General features: G+C 35.4%; 1 protein-coding gene across 2 annotated transcripts in view; it reads right to left on the reverse strand.

Moving 5' to 3' along the window:
- Bap60 (Brahma-associated protein 60) overlaps positions 1 to 24,267 on the reverse strand; it is a 155,028-nt gene that overhangs the window by 38,285 nt on the left and 92,476 nt on the right. For both annotated transcript variants that reach the window (XM_085817875.1, XM_085817874.1), the window contains exons 8-9: positions 11,369 to 11,530; positions 11,123 to 11,220 (exon numbers count right to left, since the gene is read on the reverse strand). In XM_085817875.1, coding sequence (XP_085674001.1) covers positions 11,123 to 11,220; positions 11,369 to 11,530 — 260 coding nt within the window. The remainder of the gene's footprint in view (positions 1 to 11,122; positions 11,221 to 11,368; positions 11,531 to 24,267) is intronic.

The raw sequence follows: 24,267 nt of genomic DNA on the forward strand, positions 1-24,267 counted from the left end.
AAGCTCACAAGTGTGCCCCTCCATGCACTTTTGAACAAGCGGGAAACTAAATGGGTGGTCTTCTGCTGGCCAACAGAATGTCCGCCACATCGACAGAATAGTACTGGCTGATCATTCAACTCAGTTATGTTTTCTAGTAGATACTGGAGCTGACATATCAGTGCTCCCGAGAAACTAAAACAAATGCTTACCAACTTAATAAACTTGTACTGTACGCAGCCAATGGTACCCAAATTGCAACTTACGGCACCAAACTATTGACACTTGATTTAAACTTGCGCCAGACTTTCAACTGGCTTTTTATTATTGCGGATGTAACTCAAGCAATTATTGCTGTCGACATCTTGACACATTTCCACCTTCTAGTGGATGTCAAGAATAATTGCTTAATTGATGCTACAACTCAGCTGACATCACAGGGCCAAGCTTCTCACATATCGAATGTACCTACCAACATAAGTGTTGTATCGGGCAGCACACGGTTTCATCGGTTATTAGCAGAATTCCCTGACATTTTAAACCCATCCAAATCAGGGCAGCATACTCATCAGCCAGAAGTGTATCATCACACTGAAACACATGGCCCACCTGTATTTTCCAAGCCTCGTCGCCTTTCTCCAGAGATGCTAAAAGCTGCTCGCAAAGAATTTGAATTCACGCTAGCACAGGGAACCATTCGCCCATCTAAAAGTCCATGGGCCAGTCCACTTCACATGGTTAAAAAGTCTAATGGTGACTGGCGGCCTTGTGGAGATTATCGTCGACTTAATGCCGTCACAGTCCCTGACAGATATCCAGTCCCACATATCCAAGACTGTACTCATCTTTTTCATGGAACAAACATATTTTCTTCCCTCGATCTTGCCAGAGCATATCATCAGATCCCAGTGCATGCTGAAGATGTACCCAAGACCGCAGTGACTACACCATTTGGTCTCTTTGAGTACTTATATATGCCATTTGGCCTTCGCAATGCTGGCCAAACATTTCAGCGTTTCATACACCAAGTACTGTCTGCCCTCGATTTCTGCATCCCATATTTTGATGATATCCTGGTTGCATCTACAGATGCGGAAAAACATTTTCAACATCTGCATCAGATTTTCACTCGCCTTAAAGATCATGGATTAAAACTAAATCCATCCAAATGTGTACTTGGTCAACCCTCAGTTTCCTTTCTTGGATGTCTTATCACCCAGAATGGAGTCAAACCTTTACCGGAAAGAGTCAAAGCAATTAACGACCTACCTCAGCCCAAAACCATCTCTGAAGGCTCAGGTGCTGGGCACTTCATCAGGCTCCTAGGCTGGGACAGCCATATCCTGTGCATAATTCATTTTGGATAACCATGTCTTTCCTGGCATAACATGTTGGAGAGGATAATAGAGGAAGAATATTCCTCAAGAGAGTTCAGTGATTGTTGAGTCATGGCATAAGTAAGTGATAAGCAATTGACGGTATTAAATTTTGAGCCTTGCGTATTCACAACTCGTAGGGTCAGAACGTCCGTCAGGAGAGATAGGCATAGCAGTCACAGCTTCGACGTCCGGCGCTCAAATGAGTGAGAAACGGGTAGCAGGGCAGGTCCATGGTAGAGTGGGAGGAGCTACTGGTCATGCGATCCAATGGGAGTCCTGGAAAGAGAGTGCATTTCCTTGCTCGACAGGCATTGGTGGGGAAGATTTTTAAAGTTAAAAACTTCGTTTAAATCCTGGGTACGTTAATATGATGAAATAAAAAGGAGAGTTGTCTAGATACTATACAATAACATTAAGTAACGGGATTCTGGACTGAAATAAGTTGGCCTAATTTTAATGAGTTCTGAACTAAGTATAAAAATAGGATAAATTGGACATATCAAGTGATGGTGTGATGCATTATTGGTTCCTATTCTGTATGACAGATGGCGACACATGCGCGTGTGCTTTTGAGAATTGCATGTATGGTGAGGGAATGCAAACATAACATAGCTATTGAAATGCAAAATTTAGTAATTAAAGCAGTAGATAGATTAAATTAAGTGCCGGAGAACTGCTCCGGGTCTTTTTTTATTAGCTTCGCTATTGTAATCATAATTTAGTCTTGGGATGGAACTGTTGTTAATCTTTTCTATGCTGTTGAAGAATTTCCGTGCTATTTTTGCTATGTGTATGCTAATACTTTCAATATTTAATTCATTCTGGATAGCCTCGTTTCTGAAGAACCAGGGACTGTTGGATATAATCCTCAGCACGACATTTTGACTTTGCTGAATTTTAAGCATGTGGGTTTTGCACACATAACCCCAGACTGGGCAGGCATAGGTGATAATGGGTCGCAACATGGATCTATACATGAAGTTTATTTTGTATAGATAAAACGGAGTTTCGGGCAATTAGGGGGTTGAGTAAGGCTTTAGTACCCCAAAACTTGTTCAAAACAAATGTTATGTGTGGGGCCCAAGTAAGTTTTTGGTCTAAAATGACTCCGAGATATTTGGCTTGCTTGGCCCAGGGAATACTGATGTCATACATTTTGAGGGTGATACTTAAGTCGAAGATCCTTTTCTTCGTGAAATAGACAGCTTCCGACTTTTCAGCATTGATCTTGATTTTCCACTTAATCATCCAGGACTCTAGTGCATGGATGTGTTCTTGTAGTGCCTGTACGACTGCGGCCATAGACGCAGCTTGATATAGGATCGCGGTGTCGTCTGCATAGAGTGCTAGTGTTGTGAGAGGGTTGTGAGGGATGTCGTTCGTATAAATAGAAAATAGTGTGGGCGAAAGCAAACTTCCTTGCGGTAAGCCCGCAAGGGTTACTTTCCGTGTAGAGTGAGTGTTGTTATAACGAACGACAAAGTATCTATCATATAGATAGGAATTAATGATGTTTATGATGTAATCTGGGAAACCCAGAGTGATTAGTTTGTATGTGAGGCCCTGTAACCATACACAATCAAAGGCTTTCGAGATATCGAGAAAGAGTGCTCCAGTGATGTGTCTTTTTTGGAATCCTTCAGCAATCATTTCTGTGACTCTGTACAATTGATGAGTTGTAGAGTGTTTGCTCCGGAATCCGTACTGCTGTGGGATGAGGATTTGGTTTTCTTCAAGGAATTCTTGGATTCTATTTAAGATGACCGCTTCAGCGACTTTGCTTAAGGTCGACAGTAAACTGATCGGCCTGTAGGAGGAAGCCAGCGTTGGGTCTTTTCCGGGTTTCAGAATCGGTGCTATGATTGCAGTTTTCCAATTGGTTGGAAAGTGATGTAGGCAGAGCATAGCGTTCAATAATTTGGAGAATTTACATAACATTTTTGCTCCCATTTCCTTGATCATCTTGTTACTGATTTTGTCTATACCAGGGCTTTTTCGATTCTTTCTCTTCTCGATATATCCAATAACCTCTGAAGGCATGACTAAGGGTGTGTTGTTTGTGTGTGTTTTTGTTTGGAATTGTGTGATGAGTGTCGAAACCAAGTCCATCCAAATATAACTATAGAAAAGTTTACTTTTGTTAATATTTTAGTTTCACGTGTCGCCAAACTTTCCAGCAATACCAGCTAAAGCAGAAATTATGGCAGGAGCTATTAATGGTACCTCCCCCCGTTTGATTTAATAAAAGTCGTTTTTTACTCGAATCAAAGAAGAACATTTCGACAACCTTCTCATTATATTTTTATATTTTTGAAATTTTTTTACACAGATTTCCAGCTAAAATATTTAAACAAATTTAGCACAAGGAAGCAATTTGTTCATTATTTGCACTCCGGAGTAATGCTCATTTTTGATTAGGAAATGATCTTGCTAACACTTGCAGAAAATGATAGTGTTTTTTTTAATTCTTTTTCATTTTGGATGATAAATCCAATAAACTCCTTCACTAGTGGGAAATACGTTTCCTCTCACTCGATATTCTTCCTCTGTCTCAGGATGTAAATCAATAATTAAATAATTATATGGTTCAGCAGTAGCTTTTATATAAGCATCCAACAGAAATTTGGAATTGTGGGGATATATTTGTCTAAACAATTAATTTGGCTCATATCTCTTGCATTTTTGAACAATATAATGTAATGAAAATTCAAACTGATATCTCTCACAACTTTTAGATGCGGAAATAAATTTTGTAGTATTAGTATTACACTAATATTACAATGATGAGATGCAGCTGTGAATAAATCTGCAATTTTTTCATTTAATCGATGCATCAGATCATCTATGATTATCAAATTTCCATTTTCATATACTTTTGGTATACCCTGTATAAATTCAATGTCTAGTTCTTCTAGAAACCAAGGTGCACTATACGAATAACACCACTTAATTTTTTTTATTTGGAACATTATAGATATTACTTTTGATCATTTGTCGAACTAAAGACATTTTTCCACATTGGCTCGGGCCAACAATCAAACACGAACTCGGATGTTTGAATTTAAACATTATTTCTTTCTGATTGCATGCTTCCATTGTGTTTTGACTGTTTTATAACTTGATTTTCGCTTTTAAAATATGGAGGGTGATGTATCTCGCCTCCCCATGGTGCCCTCTGGATAGATAAGCCATGTTTATTGCTTATCACAAAAACTAAACGAGATACTAATTCTTTTAGAAGCATATTCTTCTATATGGGTATTTGTGGCTTATATTATTATTTTGAGCAGTATGCATTTCATTTCTACACCATACAATGTCCTAGAGCAGTATACCTCTTGTATCGGTACATGTGGCTCTCATGCATGATCTGAAGAATGATATGTATATGTGGCTCCCTATCTTTTCATCATATTTGAGCAGTATACCCCCTTTGTTTTCGGTATATGTGGCTCATATTATTATTATTGTTTTGAGCAGTATACATTTCGTTTCTCCACCATATGATGCCCTAGAGCAGAGTACCTCTCGTATCGGTACATGTGGCTCTCATGCATGATCTGAAGAACGATACGTATGTGTAGCTCCCTATCTTTTCATCATGTTTGAGCAGTATACCTCCTTTGTTTTCGGTATACGTGGCTCACTTGTATTTAATTGTGCAGGCAAGTCATAATAACAATTTGAGCAATATTCCATATAAATAAGAGGGCTCTTATTAGCCTGCAATAGCATTTAAATTAAAAATTTGTGCCTATTCAAAGTGTTATTGTCAGGTGGGAAAAATAACATTGTTTTTAATTCATCTTTATGTTTTCTTATTTAAATTTAGATTACATGTTACATTGCTTACATACTTTTTCAAATTCCTTTTTATTTAACTGTACTCCAATGATTTCAGGTTTCAAATAATCAGACTCGTTTCTCCAAAAGTATCGTAAATCATATATTATTTTTCCATCCTTCCTACAAATATGTAGAAATATTCTTCTCCCCACATGTTTAGAATATATGCACGATGTTTTATTCAAATCCACTTTTGCTTGTTCTTCCTGTCTTTCCACATAGTTCAAACACATGTTATATTAGACTTTATATCATGCAGAAACAGAGACAAATGATGATTGATGTTCTTTGCCTTTGTAACAAAGACTTCATTCTAACCTTTCTACTGCAACATCCACAGTCAAAATGAATTTTCTCTGTCATTTGCATCGAAACTATACTTTTAAACCAACAACACCAGCATAAAGTAAAATTATACTTCCTCATAGCTGCATGCTCATCTTTTACAACATAACTAACAAATAATGTTATCTAATCACTGTGCTTTTCTGATATGATGATTTTTTTAAAGTCGTTACTTTACTTATTTTCTTTCTGTGAGGCAAAAAATGTTTATTAAACAGTATTTCAAACTCTGCAATTTTTTTCGGAAACGTTCAGCATCTGTTTCCCCAAAACCTCTTCGTTCTTCATTTTTAGGAATATATATTACATCCATATTATTAGAAAACCTTACGCATTTATTCATTGTTCATGAATATGTACGTATTTGTCTTTTTATGATAAATACATTCCTACACCTGACTACCAGTAGTTTGCTGACATGCTGACTCTGACCACAATGCGTGAAAACAACTGAGAGCACAAAGACCCAACATTTGTTTCTCGTAAGTATGATTCTTTTTGATTTACCCTGTCTCCTGAGTTTTGTTTCCCAACATGTTTCTTTTCTACAGCAACGACCACAAAAATGTTTTCAAGAGATTCAAAACGACTATGTCTTATTCTGCCAATACGCTCATAAGAACTTGATATTCGAAATAGTCTTATGGGTGTATGGCAGGGTGATGCATGAGTAACTCATCTGAAACAGAAAAAAAGGATAAACAATTGTTTCTGCAAATATAATTTTTCCTACCCTTGCTCATCGCCGTTTTCCTGCAGAAGCGAAACAGATCTCAAATAAGTATCAGTGCAGTATACAGGGTCCATGATCTAGAGTACATCATGTATATACTACTGATAACCACTCCCTTAAAATACAAAAAATCTGAAGGCTTTCAGATTTTATATTATGCACAAAGGGGCATTTTAAACCACTACATTCAATTCAACAGCAATATCACAAAATATTTAAAAGAATATCTTTAGAATTTCCGATAAACAGTCTCGCGTGCTGGAGTTTAAAAATGTCCCCCCCTATACAGTGTTGATATTGCTTGCTTTGAAATCGATGAGTTTCTTAATCAAAAACTCATAAATGCTTTACAAAATATAAAACAGTTAATAAAACAAATTCCAAATTTGGGCTTCCACATGCCCATATTCGGGTGGAGATGTACGTTATTCAAAATTTAATGGCTTAAGGTACTGTTGTTTTATCAAAATGCGAGACACATACATACATTTATGCAGATTCTTCATTATTTAGCCTTTTTAAATATAACACAGGGCTCTAATATTTGGTGGCAACAATTTTAAAAAAAGTGATTCGTTTTTTATAATGAATCAACGCAAAATGCCAAAACGAAATTAATAGCCCTTTTGGGCTAATAAACTCTAGCACATTAAATGCTCTAACGTAGAAGCTTATAAAACAGAAGTAATGAACATAACAACAGTATTATGCATGGCTTGTTAATGTCCAGAACATTTGCACATAGCTATATTTTGGTAAGCTGTTAGTTATAGCAGATAACTCATTTTTACAAACTAAATCAAAATATTAAAAAAAAAAAAAAAAAAAAAAAAAAATTGCTCTCAAAAGCCCCCGGTTTATTTGCTAATAACATGAAAACATTTCACATACGTTTTTGTTAATTTTCTCTGTGAGTTTTGAATATTACAGAGAGAAACGGTTTGCTTCTTATTAGGGTATAATAAAGATTTTTTGCTCTTTGAAGGCCATATGTGAAGGGATTTTATTTTTTATTTCTAGAATACTTTCATTCACAGTGTTGAAACTATTTTCACAAAAAGTTTTAGTTTGTTAGCCATTGTCACTGGAAGCACAGTCAACACTTGGTTAACCGGCAGTAAAATAACCAAGCTTTATCTTAAAAAAAAAAAAAAAAAAAAAAAAATTCAATGCCATTCAAACTCTATTATAATTAATGTATTTTAATGCCATTTTATATCTAAATTACTCCATTTCTAATGACTGCTATTTTTAATGATATATTTATTCTCTCATTATTTACAGTGTAACTCTATTTCTAATGACAGTTATTTTTAATGATATATTTATTCTTCCTTTATTTACAGTATATTCTTTTTATTTTAAATACTAGTTTAATTTACTTAATCAAGTGAATTTATTCTCCATATTAAACTACTAGAAAATGCAGGTAAATTGTCAACAGTTATTTTTCTCTTAAATATAATGAGGGTTATTCCTTTTCCTGTGTTCTTTTAACTGCCCTTGAACATCTTATAAGATAATATGGACGTTGTCCCAGGGCTGTGGAGTCGGAGTCGGGTAGATTTTTGGAGTAAAAGGAGTCGGAGCTGGAGTCGCTAAAAACTGGTCGACTCCGACTCCAGTTTTTGTGGGACAGTTTGAATTTGAAATGAAATTTAAATGAATTGAAAAAAAATTAATGACAAGCTGAGTTATTATTTTTATTTATGAACTATATACATTAATAAATAGTTATTTTCTATTTTATTGACATATTAATAAATAAATATAAGGTAGGAGGATGAATGTGATATTTGCCATTAGTGATTAAACTGATTCATTCAGTTACAAATTTCACTGGTAAATCTAGGTAAGCAGCAATAACAGCAAGAACTCCCAAATTTGATGCCATTCTTAGGAAGCGAGCAGGAAAAGGAGCAATTATTGATCAAGCAACACAACAAGGAAGTACATATTTGATGAGAAAGAGGTTGTTAGAATTAAGAACTTTTTTAGAAGATGTAGATAACCCTAATGTTTCACTAACAGAAAGACTGTGGAATGATCTTCCAGAATTGGAAACTCTTCTTACACCGTATATAGCCACAAAAAAAGCTGCACTCTGAAGAACTGACAGGAGGCGAGAATGGAAGAATGTGATGTTTATTCTTTCTGAAATGGAGGGTTTATTGCAGAAGGAATCATTTCTTCAATGAAGAAAAGTGAAACTAGTTTTCTAGACAATGAGTTCTTGCTGGGTTCAATATATGTAGATCTGAAACAATAAATTTTTTTGGATGACAAACAAATTAAAAAGGCAAAGAAAGCCACCTATGAACTTTCATTAAGAATAAAATTATTCTCAGAACAATTGGAGAATTTGAATCAGGACAGTCAAACTGAAGAAATTTTAATTGAATCTCTGTCATCCTCTTCCAGTGATGAATTAGATTTCGAGAGATAGTTTTGGATAATATTGGAAAGGCTACGGCAAAGCAAATGAAAATAAAGAACCAAGAGCCTTTAGATGTAAAAATGAAAAAATACAAACAAGATTTCTACACGGCCCTTGAAGAAATAGATATGATTGCGTTTGCAAGATACCTCTTTTAGAACTTATAAAAATCTATCCTGAAAAGTTAAAAGAAGTAGCCCTAACAGAAACAGCTCTTCCTCCTACTCAAGTTAGTGTAGAAAGACTCTTCTCAGCTCTGAAGTTTATCAAATCGGATCTATGGCTCTCCAACAAAGATCTTAACGAAGCTACTGTTTCTTAAAAATAACTAATGCCAGTTTTTTTCATTTCATAATAAATGCTAATTAATATAAATAATTTGCTATGCCATCATTTTTTTCTGTAGCATCTATTACTTCTTTTATATTAAAAAAATAAGCTGAAACTCATTTGTATATGTTTACACATATATGAGGGAGTCGGAGTCAGAGTCGGTAAAATTCCAGGAGTCGGAGTCGGTCATTTTCATAACCGACTCCACAGCCCTGGTTGTCCCTGGAATTACCCTGAACAATTAAAGAAATCTACAGCTTTTTTTTTTTTTAATGCTCTGTATAAAATGCTCTTTTGTTATAAATGAAAATATTAATAAAATTTAAAAGATTAAAAATCACACACATGAATAAATATTATGCAAAAATTAAGTCATAATACAGGCTGTTTCATATTGTGTAACTGATTTATTATGGCAAAATAAATTAATTCTGGAACTACAATTGTACTAGTTTTATCTGGTACCAGTGAAAAATCTTCTGGTTATGAAATCACTGCTAGAGGCCCTATTAATCAAAATAGCACATCCATGTAGAAGAATGTGTACTTTGTTCTGGATTATGCTAAAACATCATTGTTTATCAATATTAAAAGAAACTTTTGCATGAAATTTGGTAAAGAACCAATGCATTGTCCCAACATCGAATGGTGGATGAAGCAGTTTCAGGACACAGGCTGCCTGTGTAAGAAAATCAGCTCAGCATGAGCAGCAGCCAAAACTGAAATAGTTGAAAAAATTCATGAAATGTTTTCCACAAAATCAATGCATCATGCGAGTTCCAAACTCAATGTACCTCATGTGACAGTGTGGTATGTGTTACGCAAATGTCTACGATTCTGGCTTTCAGATGGTACAGGCATTAAAACCTTTTGACAAACCACTGTGTAAAGCTTGTGTAAAGTAAGAGCCTGTGTAAGTAAGAGCTTGCAAGATAAGCTTGAAGTAGATGGTTTTGAGAACAGACTTGTGTTTAAGGATGAAGCCACTTTTCATGTTTTGGGCAAAGTAATCTCCATTACTTAGGACTTTGCGCCGTGGAAAATCCAGATGAAATAGAACATGAAATTTTATTCGTGGAAAAATCGATTAATGGGTGCATTTACCAAGATATAATATCAGTTTGGTTCTTCCCTCAGTTACAGGAAGAGGTTCCCAGCTTCATTCGGCAGTAAGACGGTGCTCCACCACATTGGTATAAAAAATTACATTATTACTGTATTGACCATGGTGAGTCAAACGATGTGCCTCTGCCTTGTTGGCCACCGAGATTATTCTTTTTCTAAGCATATTCAGAATATCTTAACTAGTAAAGTTAGATATTAGTAAATCCTTCAAATTTTATGTAATTAAGGCAATATTTGCAGGGCTTTTGTGAAATACACAGTAAAAATTCACAAACTTTCGTGGTCTGGGAAATAAATTGTGGTCTAATTATTCTGTGAAAATTTTTTTAAAGATTTATATTAACATTTCTGAGAGAGAAAAAGGATGTCTAACAGAAATGAAGCAGTAACACGAATAAGTAGTACTATATAACTAAACATTATACATATGTTTAATTGTAATTTGCATTTATAAACTAATAAAGTTTTAGAAATGTACTTAACACCATTACTTTAGATCAAGATTAACACTACTTGATATAATTTTGAGACAACTTTTTTTCATATTTCAGAAGTCCAAAGTATTTTAGATTTGTATTTTGAAAAAGGTTATTTAACAATACATTTTTATGTAAAATCTAACAGAAAGTAGTACAAAATTTATTTAAATATAATTTACCAATTTTAACATATATTAAAAAGTAATAAGAGTTAAAAAAGATAAATTTGCAAAAAGAAACTAATATTTGTGAAATCTTAGAAAATTACCCAAAATAACCATAATTAAAATCTGCTACAACATAACCTATAATGAACTTATGCTTATAATTAATTTATAATGCTGTATTTAAACTCATGCTGAAAGGTGAAATAAAACTAATTGCTTACGTATGAGAAAAAATTAACAGCTGTTAACAAGAAAATGTATACATTTTCTGCAGTTATTTAATGAATTTAAATTTTAACCTTATGACATGGTTTATGACAATGGGATCAGCAGGATGGAGCAGCTGATGAAGTCTTTGAGGGATTTCAGCAAACTTCATTCTGGAACACTGGAATATCTACAAATATATAAACATTATAAAAATAAATAAATAAATAGAAGAACTTATTTGGAATATAAAATTTAGACATTTACATTTCTTTAGAAATATCTCAAAAACTAATTTAACTGCATATTACTTCAAATTATTCAATGAAATAACTTACCTGCTCTAAATATTTATCACAGTTTATATACTCTCGCTCATGAGCATCTTGAAGTTTATGTGTTTTTATGTATTGCCAAAGTGCACTGATGATTATCGGTCGAGTCTGAGTATGAATGCCCAAAAGACGAGCCAAACGGGGATCCAACTTGAACTGCAGAGGCTACATCATAGATGATACATGTAAGCAATTTTTCGTTAATACTAACATATTAAAAATAGAACATTTTCATTACAGACAGCAGTATTATCAATTGCATATAGATATATAGACAAAATATTGATAAAATATATGCACCAAAGTGTAAACGATAGCTATTTTATTAGAAAAATCAAAGAAGGACATCATTGCGTTAACACTTATTTCATACCGATATGATATTAATTTTATACATTTTCTTTGCTAAATTTGTATAGACACAAAACAAGATTTGCAAACAATGTAAGTTTGAATTGAGTCGTTCAATTTAAACATAAATCCTATACAAAAACAAACACAGGAAAAGTTTAGAAAAATAAATACCAGTGATTCCAAAACAAGACATGTAGTATTTTATCACTTACTGCCATAAAAGTAATCAAAAATCTTAATTATTATTATTTTTTTTTTTTGGTTACAACCACTACCAATGACATAAACAATATCTATAAAATTTTAGTGTATTGTACATAAATGTACTTTTTCCTCATTAACATATTATTTTCTGGTTTACTTCTTTGAAAGATTCACATACATATTTAATACACATACGTTATACAATATGCATTATTCAGCTCTTTATATTATAAGCTCTCCAATTAAAAGTAAGCCACTGGCAATTAAATTTTTTAGAAATCCAAAGTTATATACAGTATAAAGTCTTTAATCCGGACCTCAAAGCTACAAGCTTTCTGCGCATTCGTCAACGCATAATACCTTTACGCATGCGCGTTTAATGTATAACAGATGGTCTGAGCTAGGCTAAAATTATCTAGTTATCTATTTCAGTTAATGTTGCAGATTGCGTTGTTCCTTAATCTTCTAATTGGATCCGGCTTATTATTTTTTGCAGACTGTTAGAGCAATTTTATAAAAAGTAAGCTAGAACTTTCCATTATGTCAAAAAGAGTCTCCAATTCTGGAGCTGCCAAAGCGAAAGCATGTTTCGATGTCCGTTAAACAAAAAGTGCAATTGCTGCAAAAAATGGATAAAGGCATGAAGAAAGTGACAAAGAGAGGTGATTTGTTTCTCTAACCATTCCGAAATCTGTTTATTAATTTGACGCTGCTCTGCGGGGAGAGGGGGGCAGCGTCGCGACGCGCGATAAACTGGAAGTTGATCTGTCAGCACTATCCTAATCTTCAGGGCGGATGTCTTTATTTTATGCGGCTTATAATTTTTTACTAAATGTAGCGTTTCATCTCGATGTACTCCGATATGATTTAAATCAATTTCCTCGTCATTATAAATATCACGAATACACATCAAATAGTTTTCTGGTTGCAATTTTCTAATTTTGACTATGCATAATGTATGCTTTACGCATGCGTGCGTTGAAAGAAATGTTTAATAAAGTAAACAAATAAATATTAAGCTTTTTTTTTTTTGTAAATTTTGATACCCTTTAGATCATAATTGCTCTTTATATATTACTATTTCATATTTTTAATTGTATAATTTCTGCATGCCATCTTACCAGATTTAAATTTATGATCTATAATCAGGAAAAACCCCTAAACCGGAATTGCCAAAGTCCCGACGAGTCCGGATTAAAGACTGTACTGTACTGATTTTCAATGGTGACATGGACTGCTGCTTTTAATCCAAATATTGTTTAAGGGACAAAAATAAAATATAATCCATCTTGTAAAATATAATATGCATAAGGGATGAGATACGTATACATTTTAAGCATTTGTATGAAACCCTTTGATTTTGTCTCTTTTTAAGATGTGTAACATTTCTGAGATATTTTTATGATTAACTCTTTCTGGATGAGTGTCTCATATACGCATTCCCTACCAACATCTCTCACAAGCTGGCGATCGAGTCATGTGTCACTAGAGACCGAACTTAGAGGACTGGCGATGCGTATAAGCATTTTAAGCTGGGACTTTTTTTTTAAGATCAATAGATGACACCCTATGTCCATTACCTTTGAAATGAACACAGTTTTAGGTTCTTGACCTTCAGTTTATATATATTCTGCCTACCTTGCTATTTTACTCATTAGTTGTTGCAAGGGAGGCGGTACAGCATAATGTAAACAGAGCTGGGCTCTTTAAATGCCCCGTGCTAATATAAACATTTGTGTTTCTGATTTATATCAAATTCCTTTTTTTAATTTTCTCTTCTACTATTTATGGCCTTTTAGGGTTACTATGTGGGGTTCTGTTACATTTTCTATAGCCGTCAGATACTTTTCTGGTCATACCCCTTTTTATTTCAGAAAGCCTCAATTTTAGTCTATTATGGCTTGAAGGCGTTATTTATCAGAGGAAGAATACCCTTGTATGGTAAATGAACCATTCACTGACACAGATGAGAGTGATGATTTAATTTCCCAAACAGTTACAAAGTGATATTTCTAGTGGTTCTGATATGGTCATTTTGTCAGAGACAGACCTCAGTGAGTGTCTGCCTTCAACTTCCCATGAAAGTGCAACGCAAGCTAATTCATCTTGGATTCTCGCACTTGAGGAATTGCATCCCTATACATTTACTTGAACACCGGAAATAAATTATATGGTAAATGCTGAAAATATTTTCTTTGATGATGATCTACTAAATTTGATTGCTGAAGAAACAGTTTTGCTCAAAATGTTCAAAGAAGTGCTCAGTCAACTTAGAAGTCAGCCCGATTTTCAGATGTAAATGCTGAGAATATATTACGGTTGTTCAAATGAAAAGATAAGAAATGACACTATGGATATATTAAAGTCATTATTCACAAGACCTGTAGTAGTCACCAGAGACCTGAGCAAACTATCCCACTGTTTTACAAGTCAAAAGATTCCTTGTTTCCAGAATTCCTGTAGCGGTAACAGGAGCCTATCCTCAACTGTATGTCATTCGAGCTGAAGCTTTTTCCTTTTCAGATGTCACTTCTCACCAGGTCGTTCACTTTGTCAATCAGTTCGACCATGACTGCCTGGCTTGGGTTATCACTTAAACTGGCACTCCACTTTCTCATTTATTTGTTGGATGCACAGTCTTTCTCATATATGACCAACATCCAGCAATGAATATTAGCTGAGTTAACCCCTTAATCATTTAGAAATCTGATAACACCTTGCTACTCTTCAATCGTTGAATTCTGCAATGTGAATGCATTATGTCCTCACACACACTGCCACATCAGTTGGACGGAATACACAACTGCCTGCTACTCTCCTGTGTCATGGGTGGATGTCCAGCACATGTGCACAACTACGCCGGATACTTAATTTGTGTCTTTACATGTCTCATTACAATATGCCAAAGCGGCATATTCAAATTTCAGCTAGTTTATTTGTTATAAAGTTTTGTCCCTTTTCATTTGAACATCCCTCATAAAAGCACTTTTTAGCTGTTTTAACTTTTATCGTGCAAGTCTGTAAAAGAATTGTGTTATTTGCATTATGCGAAACGGCCGAAACAATTTCTTCTTTCTGTTCTTTAGTTTGTGTATCATTTTTCGAAATTAATATACTATCCTTTTTATCACTTGGTGTATTTTAAACTATCGAACTGGATTTAAAATATATGGCTTCTGAATGTTTACCCTTGCAAATTTTACAAACATTAGTTTGGCGTTGCCGGCACTGTGAGATTTTGTGTTTAGGGGCCAAACAAAGAAAACAACGCGCTTGTTTTTTCAAAATATCTCTCTTCTCATTAACTGTAAGGCATAAACAGGACTCTGAGTCATGGTTTTGAAAACAAAGTTTTGATTTGATGACGCAGCTGCCATAAATTCATGTGTGGTGACAGTTTGTTTATGTTTCGGCGTCGGTGGATATCTGTTAATACCTTTCATTTCCGGGTTTGACTTGCGTGGAAAGGATAACGAATTAATCTTTTCTCGCGATTCTATTTCTAATCGGAGAAAGTCTAGAAATTTGTTTAAATCATAGGTTGAAGGATTTTCAGTATTTGTACGATGAAATTCTAAAGTTATATCGTTCGGGACAATTTTCATCAAAATTGGAATAAACATGTTGGAATATGTTTCTGGTTTCACACCGAATGCTAAAAGGCTTCTGACTTGAACGTTAATTGTATCATAAAGTTTTCGCAATTTTGCCACTTCACTTGAACTTTGAACGGGATTTAAATTTAAGAGATTAGAAATGTGTGCATTGATAATAAGGTCACTTTGACCGAATCTATTTTTAAGAATGTCTATAGCAGAGCCATAATTAACCTCTGACATTGAGAGACCTTCTATGGTTGATGCTGCGTTTCCACATAAATAAGTTCTCAAATAATTAAATTTTTCTATCTTCGAAAGTGTAACATTGTCATGAATAGTGACCTTGAATGAATTCCAAAAGTTCATCCAATCATTATAATCTCTGGAAAATTTGTGAATTAAGAGTTTGGGCAATTTCACATTGCCTTCAATCTGTCTTTTGGTTTCAACTTCTGTAGATGAATTATTTAAATTCGTGTTGATATTTTGAGTATTGTATTTCCTTAAATAGCGGTTGATTTTAGACTTCGCTATTATTATTTTATCGTTATATTCCATAGAAGTGTTAATATCTGAATCTAATTTTGATTCATCTTCAATCAAATTTTGTATTTTTTTCATTTAAATCATGTAGTTCCGTTTCTTTACTATTTAACAATTCCAAACAATTTTCTAACTCTTTTTGATTTTCTTCTTTTAAATACTCATCTACAATTTTAATAACTTGAGTTACAGAAGCACGTATATGTGCTCGATTCTTAATTAGTGTCTTCTGTTCCATTTTAATAAATTATCAAAGGAGACTTACCGTGAGAAGTCTTCGCTTACAAAGCTAATCCAAAAGGTGAAAAACACAAATTTTCAAATTAATCAGATTCTTTTCTGGAGCCGATGCACCATTGTGTAACGAAAGTTCTAGATCAAAGTCGAATCACTCATAATCCAAAATACAAAATGCATGGCCTGGAGGGTTTTCCATAAATTTTAATTAAACTTAATATTTACATATATACAATGTAGGCTAAAATGCCTGAATCAAATATTTAATGCTCAAAAGGCAAGATCTGAATAGTTTCAGCTAAAATCTAAATCGAATTCTATTGCGTAGTGCATTGAAATTCTACCTTCAAGAAGAAGAAAAGGAATATATTTTTTTTTTCAAGTCACGTGTTCAGAAGGGGGAAGGTTAAGTAAGCCAATAGATGGACTCCTAACGCCATCTCTTGGCGATATCAAAGAATATTCCTTAACAAAATATGCAAGATTATTGGTCAGTTAAGGAGAATAGTCACATCCCTTTCTTTGGTAAAATATTTACAAGAAAGAGATTTATGCAGATATTCTGGATGCTGCATTTAAAAACAATGGATCCTGCAAAAATGTGCCGGAGTTGCTGGTAGGCAGTGGTACAAAAACGTGTGGAGCGCCTCAGGGTTAAAATTTTTTCATTTCACCTCATACAAGAGCACTAAAAAGTTGAGAAAACTAGGGCTAATCGAAGAAAATCTAAAAAATTAATTTAAAACAAACTACATACACGAGGGAAATATTTTGATGAATTATTTTTTGCTTGGAAAGCATGTCTTGGCTTTCAACAGTTTGTTACATTCAAAAGATCGTGTTAACGGGATAAAAATAAGTTATGCGAATCAGTTACCGGTTATGTTCAGAATTTTTTAATTTACTGCAGGAAGGACAGAGAAATGCTAAGCAGAGACGGATCTTATGGAGAAAGAGTAATGAAAACACTGATGAGGGACTTATGTGAGAAAGGGTTTAATTTATATTTGTATCGCTTCTTCAGTTCCCCATCACCTGCGGAATATTTGCATTATGTAAAAAAAAATGTTTGTGGAACATTATTAAAAACATGAAAAAGAATAAAAGGCTTTTTCAAGCAAACAAACTTTAAAAAAAAAGGGGGGGGGGTGAATTGGAAATAATGCAGGGAAACAATATGAACATCATTGCCTTCAGAGAAAAAAAAAAACAACAGACGTTTTTATGGTAATGAGCATACATTGTCCAGAAATAGCTAAATCTGGCAGAAAAGATAGAATTACTACAGAAATTTCAAAACCTAAATGTGTTATAGATTATAACAAAAATATAGGTGGTGTAGACATAGATGTGTTACGACACACTATGCATGTTTTCGTAAATAAGTCAAATGGTACAAAAAATTATTTTTGGGGCTGAGCGATATAATAATATTGAACTCCAACATTCTTTCTCACAAAAAACATGGTATTAAAAAACTGTTTCTCCAATTCAAAATGAAACTGATTGAACAAATTTATGAGAACTACAGAATTTATTGAGAAGATATGCAGTTTGCTGTCAGATCTGTACTAGCATCTATCCGATTACCTGGTGGGCATTTTCCTACCCTTTGTATGAATAAAAAGGGAGAAAAAACCCAAAGAAGGTGCACAGTGAGTTCACAAACAGTGCTAAAACAAAGAAAAAAAAGCAACAGTCATATCATTCTTGTGGATCATGCAATGTAAGACTTTGCATTTCTCCATGCTTCGAGATTTACCGCACTCAGTTTTCATTTTAAATTTTGTTACTTCTTACTGTAAATAGTCTTTATTGTATTGTTTCATTAATTTAAAACTTTATTAATGAGTTTTGTCAATTAAAACTTTGTAATAATGAATAGCACTTCAGAAAATCATTTCACAAGATAAGCAATTTTTTAAATATATTTTCATGTAAAATAAAAAATAAGGATTATTAAATGCAAACTTTAACATACATAAGAGTTTAAGTAATAATCTAAAATGGTACGAAAAAATTACGATGCTAGAACTGAAATTTTTTTTTTTTTCTGAAGTTAGGCTTAATGACGCAAAACCCTTGTCACATGCAACGACTGCCTTCGACTCCCTTCCATCTTGTGCATATGTCTTAAACAAAGATGTACCATAACAAAAGGTTAAGCACCAATGATAAATGTAATAATTTTTAAATAACCTTATTATTTTCAATAACCATCATATACGTGTTAATCAGATTGATGAATGGTCAAGAGTTACAATACTTAAAAAACAATTTTTATCTGTTCTGTGAAGCTATATACAGCTAATTTAACAAGTGTATGCTTTTAGTTGAACTACCAGAGTGCATACGCTTAATAACAATTACAACACAGTATTTACAAAATGTAACAGTGCTCTAAAAAGAATATTATAAGATAAATGACTATCTATACTATTAAAATCTGTGTGCCTCTGTCTGTTTGTGTGTTTGTAACATCATCTTCTCAAGAACGGCTGGGTGTAGAGCTTAGCGGAAGGTACCGTTGGATTCAGAATTCCCGTGGCTCGCCATATTGACCATCGGCATCTTCGTGCGACTTTAATTAGCCGAGCTATTAATTAAAAACTGATTTTCTCCCTACATTTCCCTACGTTTTGCACTTTCTTTCACGGGTTTCCCCTATTTTAGGGATTTGGCCGAGTGCCAAATTCGTTTTTCTCGAATAACTTGGGAACGGCGCCGAGTTGGAATTCGAAACACATATCTCCGGATTCGAAAAAAATCAACGAATCCATCGATACCGGTCCCATCTTCGTACGACAATAATCGGCGAAGTTAGTAATTAAAAACTGCGAAAACGTTATTTCATTTTTCGGAGTGGCAACCGTCTCGGAATTAGCTGAGATAAAATTGCTTTTTCGAAAGCGCCGGGGGGATGACGATTGCTTCCGCTCGAGATTTGTGCTGGCGAAAGGTCACGTGTCAATTTCTTTTTCCTTAAATATCTATGGAACGGCACTGAGTTGGAATTCGAGGCAGGTGTCTGCGGATTCCAAAAAATTCTACGAATCCAATGATACCATTCTCATCTTTGTAGGACGTTAATCAGCTGAGATATTAATTAAAAACTGTGAAAACGCTAATTTTCGGGCTCATTTTTCCGATTGCAACAGTTTCTTGAATCGCCGCAGATACAAATCAAGGTTATATTCTAAAGTTGAATAAAGCACGCGATTGCATGTTACCTAACTGTATTTTAAAAATATTTCGTTAATGTAGGCATTTTAAATAAACAGCTGCTTTTCACAATTTTTTTTTAATTTCAGGTTAGGATGATTGTCACGTTAATTCTTTTATTGATATTTAATAAAAGTTATTATATTACATTAAATTTAAATGATGACGTTCTTGAAGTTGTACAACTTTAATCAGCTGGGATATTAATTAAAAAATCTGAAAAAGTTTTTTTTTAAAAATATGTTGTTATTTTTTTAATAATAAATTTGATTTTTTGGAATAATATATTTTTTTATGTTATTAGATACGTGCACTTAATTTAGATATTATCTTTTAATGCAAATGATATTTTAAATAAGTTCGCACGAATAAAAATTAAATTCACACTTTTTTTTTTTTAGATTAAAGATTTTTCTTTGCTCCTTTGAGATGGTATACGGTAACTTTCGAATCCCGGTGAGCAGGCAGGCTACACTCATGTTTTTTGTGATTTTACGCATATCTGTTGTGTATGCAGTGTCTTCTGGATGCATAAATGAATAAAGCTGAACTCTGGTAGTTCGGTCCTAATTTCGAATCCCGGCGAACGGGCTGGGTCCATGGGTGTTTGAGTGATTTTACGCATGTGCCTCGTGTACGCAGCATCTTCTGGATGCATAAGTGAATAAAGCGGCCGAAATTCGCTCAAAACCTCTGATTACTGGTAGTTCGGTCCAACTTTCGAATCCAAGCGACCGTGTTGGCTCAATGTGTGTTTTCGGGATTTTTCGCATGTGTAACGTGTATGCGGTATCTTCTGCATGCATACTTGAATAAAGCGGGAGCAGCCCGCGCAAAACTACAGAACACTGGTAGTTCGGTCCAACTTTCGAATTCCGGGGTACTGTACATAAAATTTGGTCGCATACGTGAATACAGCGCGCGGATACCGGGTAAAACCGCTGAACACTGGTAGTTCGCTCAAACTTTCGAATCTCGGCGAGCGGGCTGGCTGCATGGGTGTTTTCGTGATTGTTTGCATGTGTATCGTTTATAAAGTATCTCATGGATGCATACGTGAATAAAGCGGGCACAGAATACTGGTAATGCGGTTCTGGTAATGCGGTAATTTCGAATCCCGACGAAGTGGCTGGCTCCATGGGTGTTTTCGTGATTTTACGCATGTGTATAGTGTATGGAGTATCTTCTGGGTGTATATGTGAATAAAGCGGGCAGAGCCCGCGCAAAGCCACATAACACTGCTAATTCGGTCCAACTTTCGAATACCGGCGAACAGGCAGGCTCCATGTTTGTTTTCGTGATTTTACGCATGTGTATCGTTTATGCACCATCTTCAGCAAGCATACGTGAATAAAGCGGGCACAGCACGCGCAAAATCGCTGAAAAATTGTATTTCGGTCCAACTTTCGAATCGGCAGTGGGCTGGCTGGAGGGGTGTTTTCGTGATTTTACGCATGTGTACGGTGTACACAGTATCTTTTGCATGCACACGTGAACACTGTTTTGGGCGGGCTCCCGCCCAAAAGCGCTGAACACTGGTATTTCGGTCCAAATTTCGAATACCCGCGAAAGGGCTGGAAGCATGGGTGTTTTCGTGATTTTCCGCATATGTATAGTGTATGCGGTAACTTCTGGATGCATAGGTGAAAAAAGCGGGGGAAGCCCGCGGAATGCCGCTAAAAAATGGTAGTTCGGTTCAACTTTTCAATACCGGCCAAATTTAAAATAGGATATCTTTTAAAAACGAACAATGATAAGCGGGCTGCAGCCCGCTCAGCTGGCGGGCTTGCCCGCTAGTCTATACTATTAAAATCTGTGCGCGTCTGTTTGTTTGTAACATCATCTCCTCCGTAACGGCTGGGTGCAGAGCTTAGCGGAAGGTACCGTTGGATTCGGAATCTCCGTGGGAAGCCATTTTGACCATTGGCATCTTCGTGCGATTATAATTAGCCGATATATTAATTAAAAACTAATTTTCTCCCTACTTTCCCTACGTTTTCACTTTCTTACTTGAGTTTTCCCTGTTTTAGGGATTTGGCTATGTGCCAAATTCGTTTCTCCGGAACAGCGCTTAGTTGGATTTCGAAACACATATCCCCGGATGCCAAAAAAATCGACGAATCCATCGATACCGGTCCCATCTTCGTACGACAATAATCGGCAGAGTTATTAATTAAAAACTGTTTAAACGTTATTTCATTTTTCGGAGTGGCAACTGTCTCGGAATTAGCTGAGATAAAATTGCTTTTTCGAAAGCGATGGGGAGGGGAAACAGCTGGCATCGCTGTAGCGTTTTGTTGGCGAAAAGGTCAAAGTTCACGGATTTACACGTGGAGAATTATTTAAAAATTAATAACTATGCTTCTAATTAACTTACGGACTTGAAACAAATATCAACATTTAGATTTTTGCGATATGTTTAATGTTTTGCTTCCTATTTTTTTAAAGATCCATTCATTCGTGTTGTATGTTTCTGTTAATGTTCCTTTAAATATTACATTCACGGTTTATACAATTTCAATTTTGTGTGTGATAAAATAAAACAATAAATAGAAACTGTCTTCATTTAGTTGTTGCGAATTGATTACAGGTTGGTTTATCCCATTGATAAGTGGATTAATCTGCAATAAATGAAAACAGCTACATTTTTTTTCAAATATTTAAAATTTATTTTTGATATTTTTTAGATTAAACATTTTCTATGCAGATATTTAAACAAGAAGTTAAAATTACTAGATTTTTTTAGATTAAAAATTTTCTATGCAGATATTTAAACAAGAAGTTGAAATTACTATTTAAAATAGTAGATTAAATTTTCACTAAAAATTTCTTTTCGTTCAGGGATTTAAATTATGTATGTTTTTCTTGGAGATGGTATATGAAAACTTTTCTTATTATAATTAATTATGAATTATTAATTGCATTAATGTATATATTGATACAGTTTTGCGTGTGATCATATTGAAGATTATAAAATAAAAAGAATTTTAATAACGAATCTACTGTTTGAATAATAAATGCGAAAATTTACGCGATTACACTTTCTACAACGGGCCATTCAGCGGCTGAGCGGTAAAGTCACTGAACACTGGTAGTTAGGTCAAGTTTCGAATCCCGGCGAATGGCCTGGCTGCTAAACGGGCTAGGTCCGTGGGTGTTTGCGGGATTTTACGCGTATGCATAATTGAATAAAGCGGTCAAACTTCGCGCAAATCAGCTGAACATTGGTCTTTCAAATCAACTTTCGAATCTCGGTTAACGGGTTAGCTGCAGGGGTGTTTTCGTGATATTCCTCATGTGTATAGTGTATGCAGTATTTTCTGGATGCATATGCGAGTAAAGCGGACGCAGTCCGCGCAAAACCACTGAGCACTGGTAGTTCGGTAATACTTTCGAATCCCGGAAAACGGGCTGGGTCCATGGGTGTTTGCGCGATTTTACGCATGTGTACCGTGTATGCAGTATCTTCTGGATTAATAGGTGAATAAAGCGGATGAATCCCGCAAAAACCCGTTGAACGCTGGTAGTTCGGTCCAACTTACGAATCCCGGCTAGCTGGTTAGCTGCATGGATGTTTTCGTGATTTTACGCATGTGTATCGTGTACGGAGTATCTTCTGGATGAATACGTGAATAAAGTGGGCGTAACCCGGTCAAAACCGTTGAAAGCTGGTAGTTCGGTCCAACTTTGAATCCCGGCCAACAGACTGACTCTATGTGTGTTTCAGTGATTTTCCGCATGTGTATCGCGAATACAGTATCTTTTGGATGCACAAGTGAATAAAGCGGGCGCAGACCGCGCAAATCCGTTGAACACTGGTAGTTCGGTCCAACTTTCGAATCCCGGCAAGCAGGCAGGCTACGCATGTGTAATGTGTATGCAATGTCTTCTGTATGCATAAGTGAATAAAGCGGGCGTCATAGTCACTGAACACTGGTAGTTCGGTCTAATTTTCGAATCCCGGCGAACGGGCTGCTGCATGAGTGCTTTCGTGATTTTCCACATTTATATAGTATATTCAGTATCTTCTGGATGCATACATAAATAAAGCGGGCGCAGCCCGCACAAGAAAGCTGGACACTGGTAGTTCACTCCAGCTTACGAGTCCCGGCGAGCAGGCTCTTGCGTGGGTGTTTACATGATTTTCCGCATCTGTATCGTGTATGCAGTGTCTTCTGGATACATATGTGCATAAAGCGAGCGCTTCCCGCCCAAAATCGATTAACACTGGTAGTTCGGTCCAACTTTCGAATAACGGCGAGCAGGCGGGTTACACGGGTGTTTTTGTGATTTTACGCATGTGTATCATGTATGCAGTGTCTTCTGTATGCATAAGTGAATAAAGCGGGCGCAGCCCGCGCAAGAAAGCTGAACACTGGTAGTTCGGTCCAACTTACGAGTTCCGGCGAGCAGGCTGGCTGCATGAGTGGTAACCGCTGGACTGGTAGTTCGGTCCAACTTTCGAATCCCGGCGAGCAGGCGGGTTACAAGGGTGTTTTTGTGATTTTACGCATGTGTACCATGTATGCAGTGTCTTCTGTATGCATAAGTGAATAAAGCGGGCGCAGCCCGCGCAAGAAAGCTGAACACTGGTAGTTCGGTCCAACTTACGAGTTCCAGCGAGCAGGCTGGCTGCATCAGTGGTAACCGCTGGACACTGTTAGTTCGTTCCAACTTTCGAATCCCGAAAATTTGCGGGCTGGCTGCATGGGTGTTTTCGTGATTTTACGCAAGTGTATCGTG

Source organism: Stegodyphus dumicola, chromosome 1 (assembly GCF_044657685.1).
Source record: "Stegodyphus dumicola isolate Sdum_Otavi_A_Nest chromosome 1, ASM4465768v1".
Lineage (NCBI taxonomy): Eukaryota > Metazoa > Arthropoda > Arachnida > Araneae > Eresidae > Stegodyphus > Stegodyphus dumicola.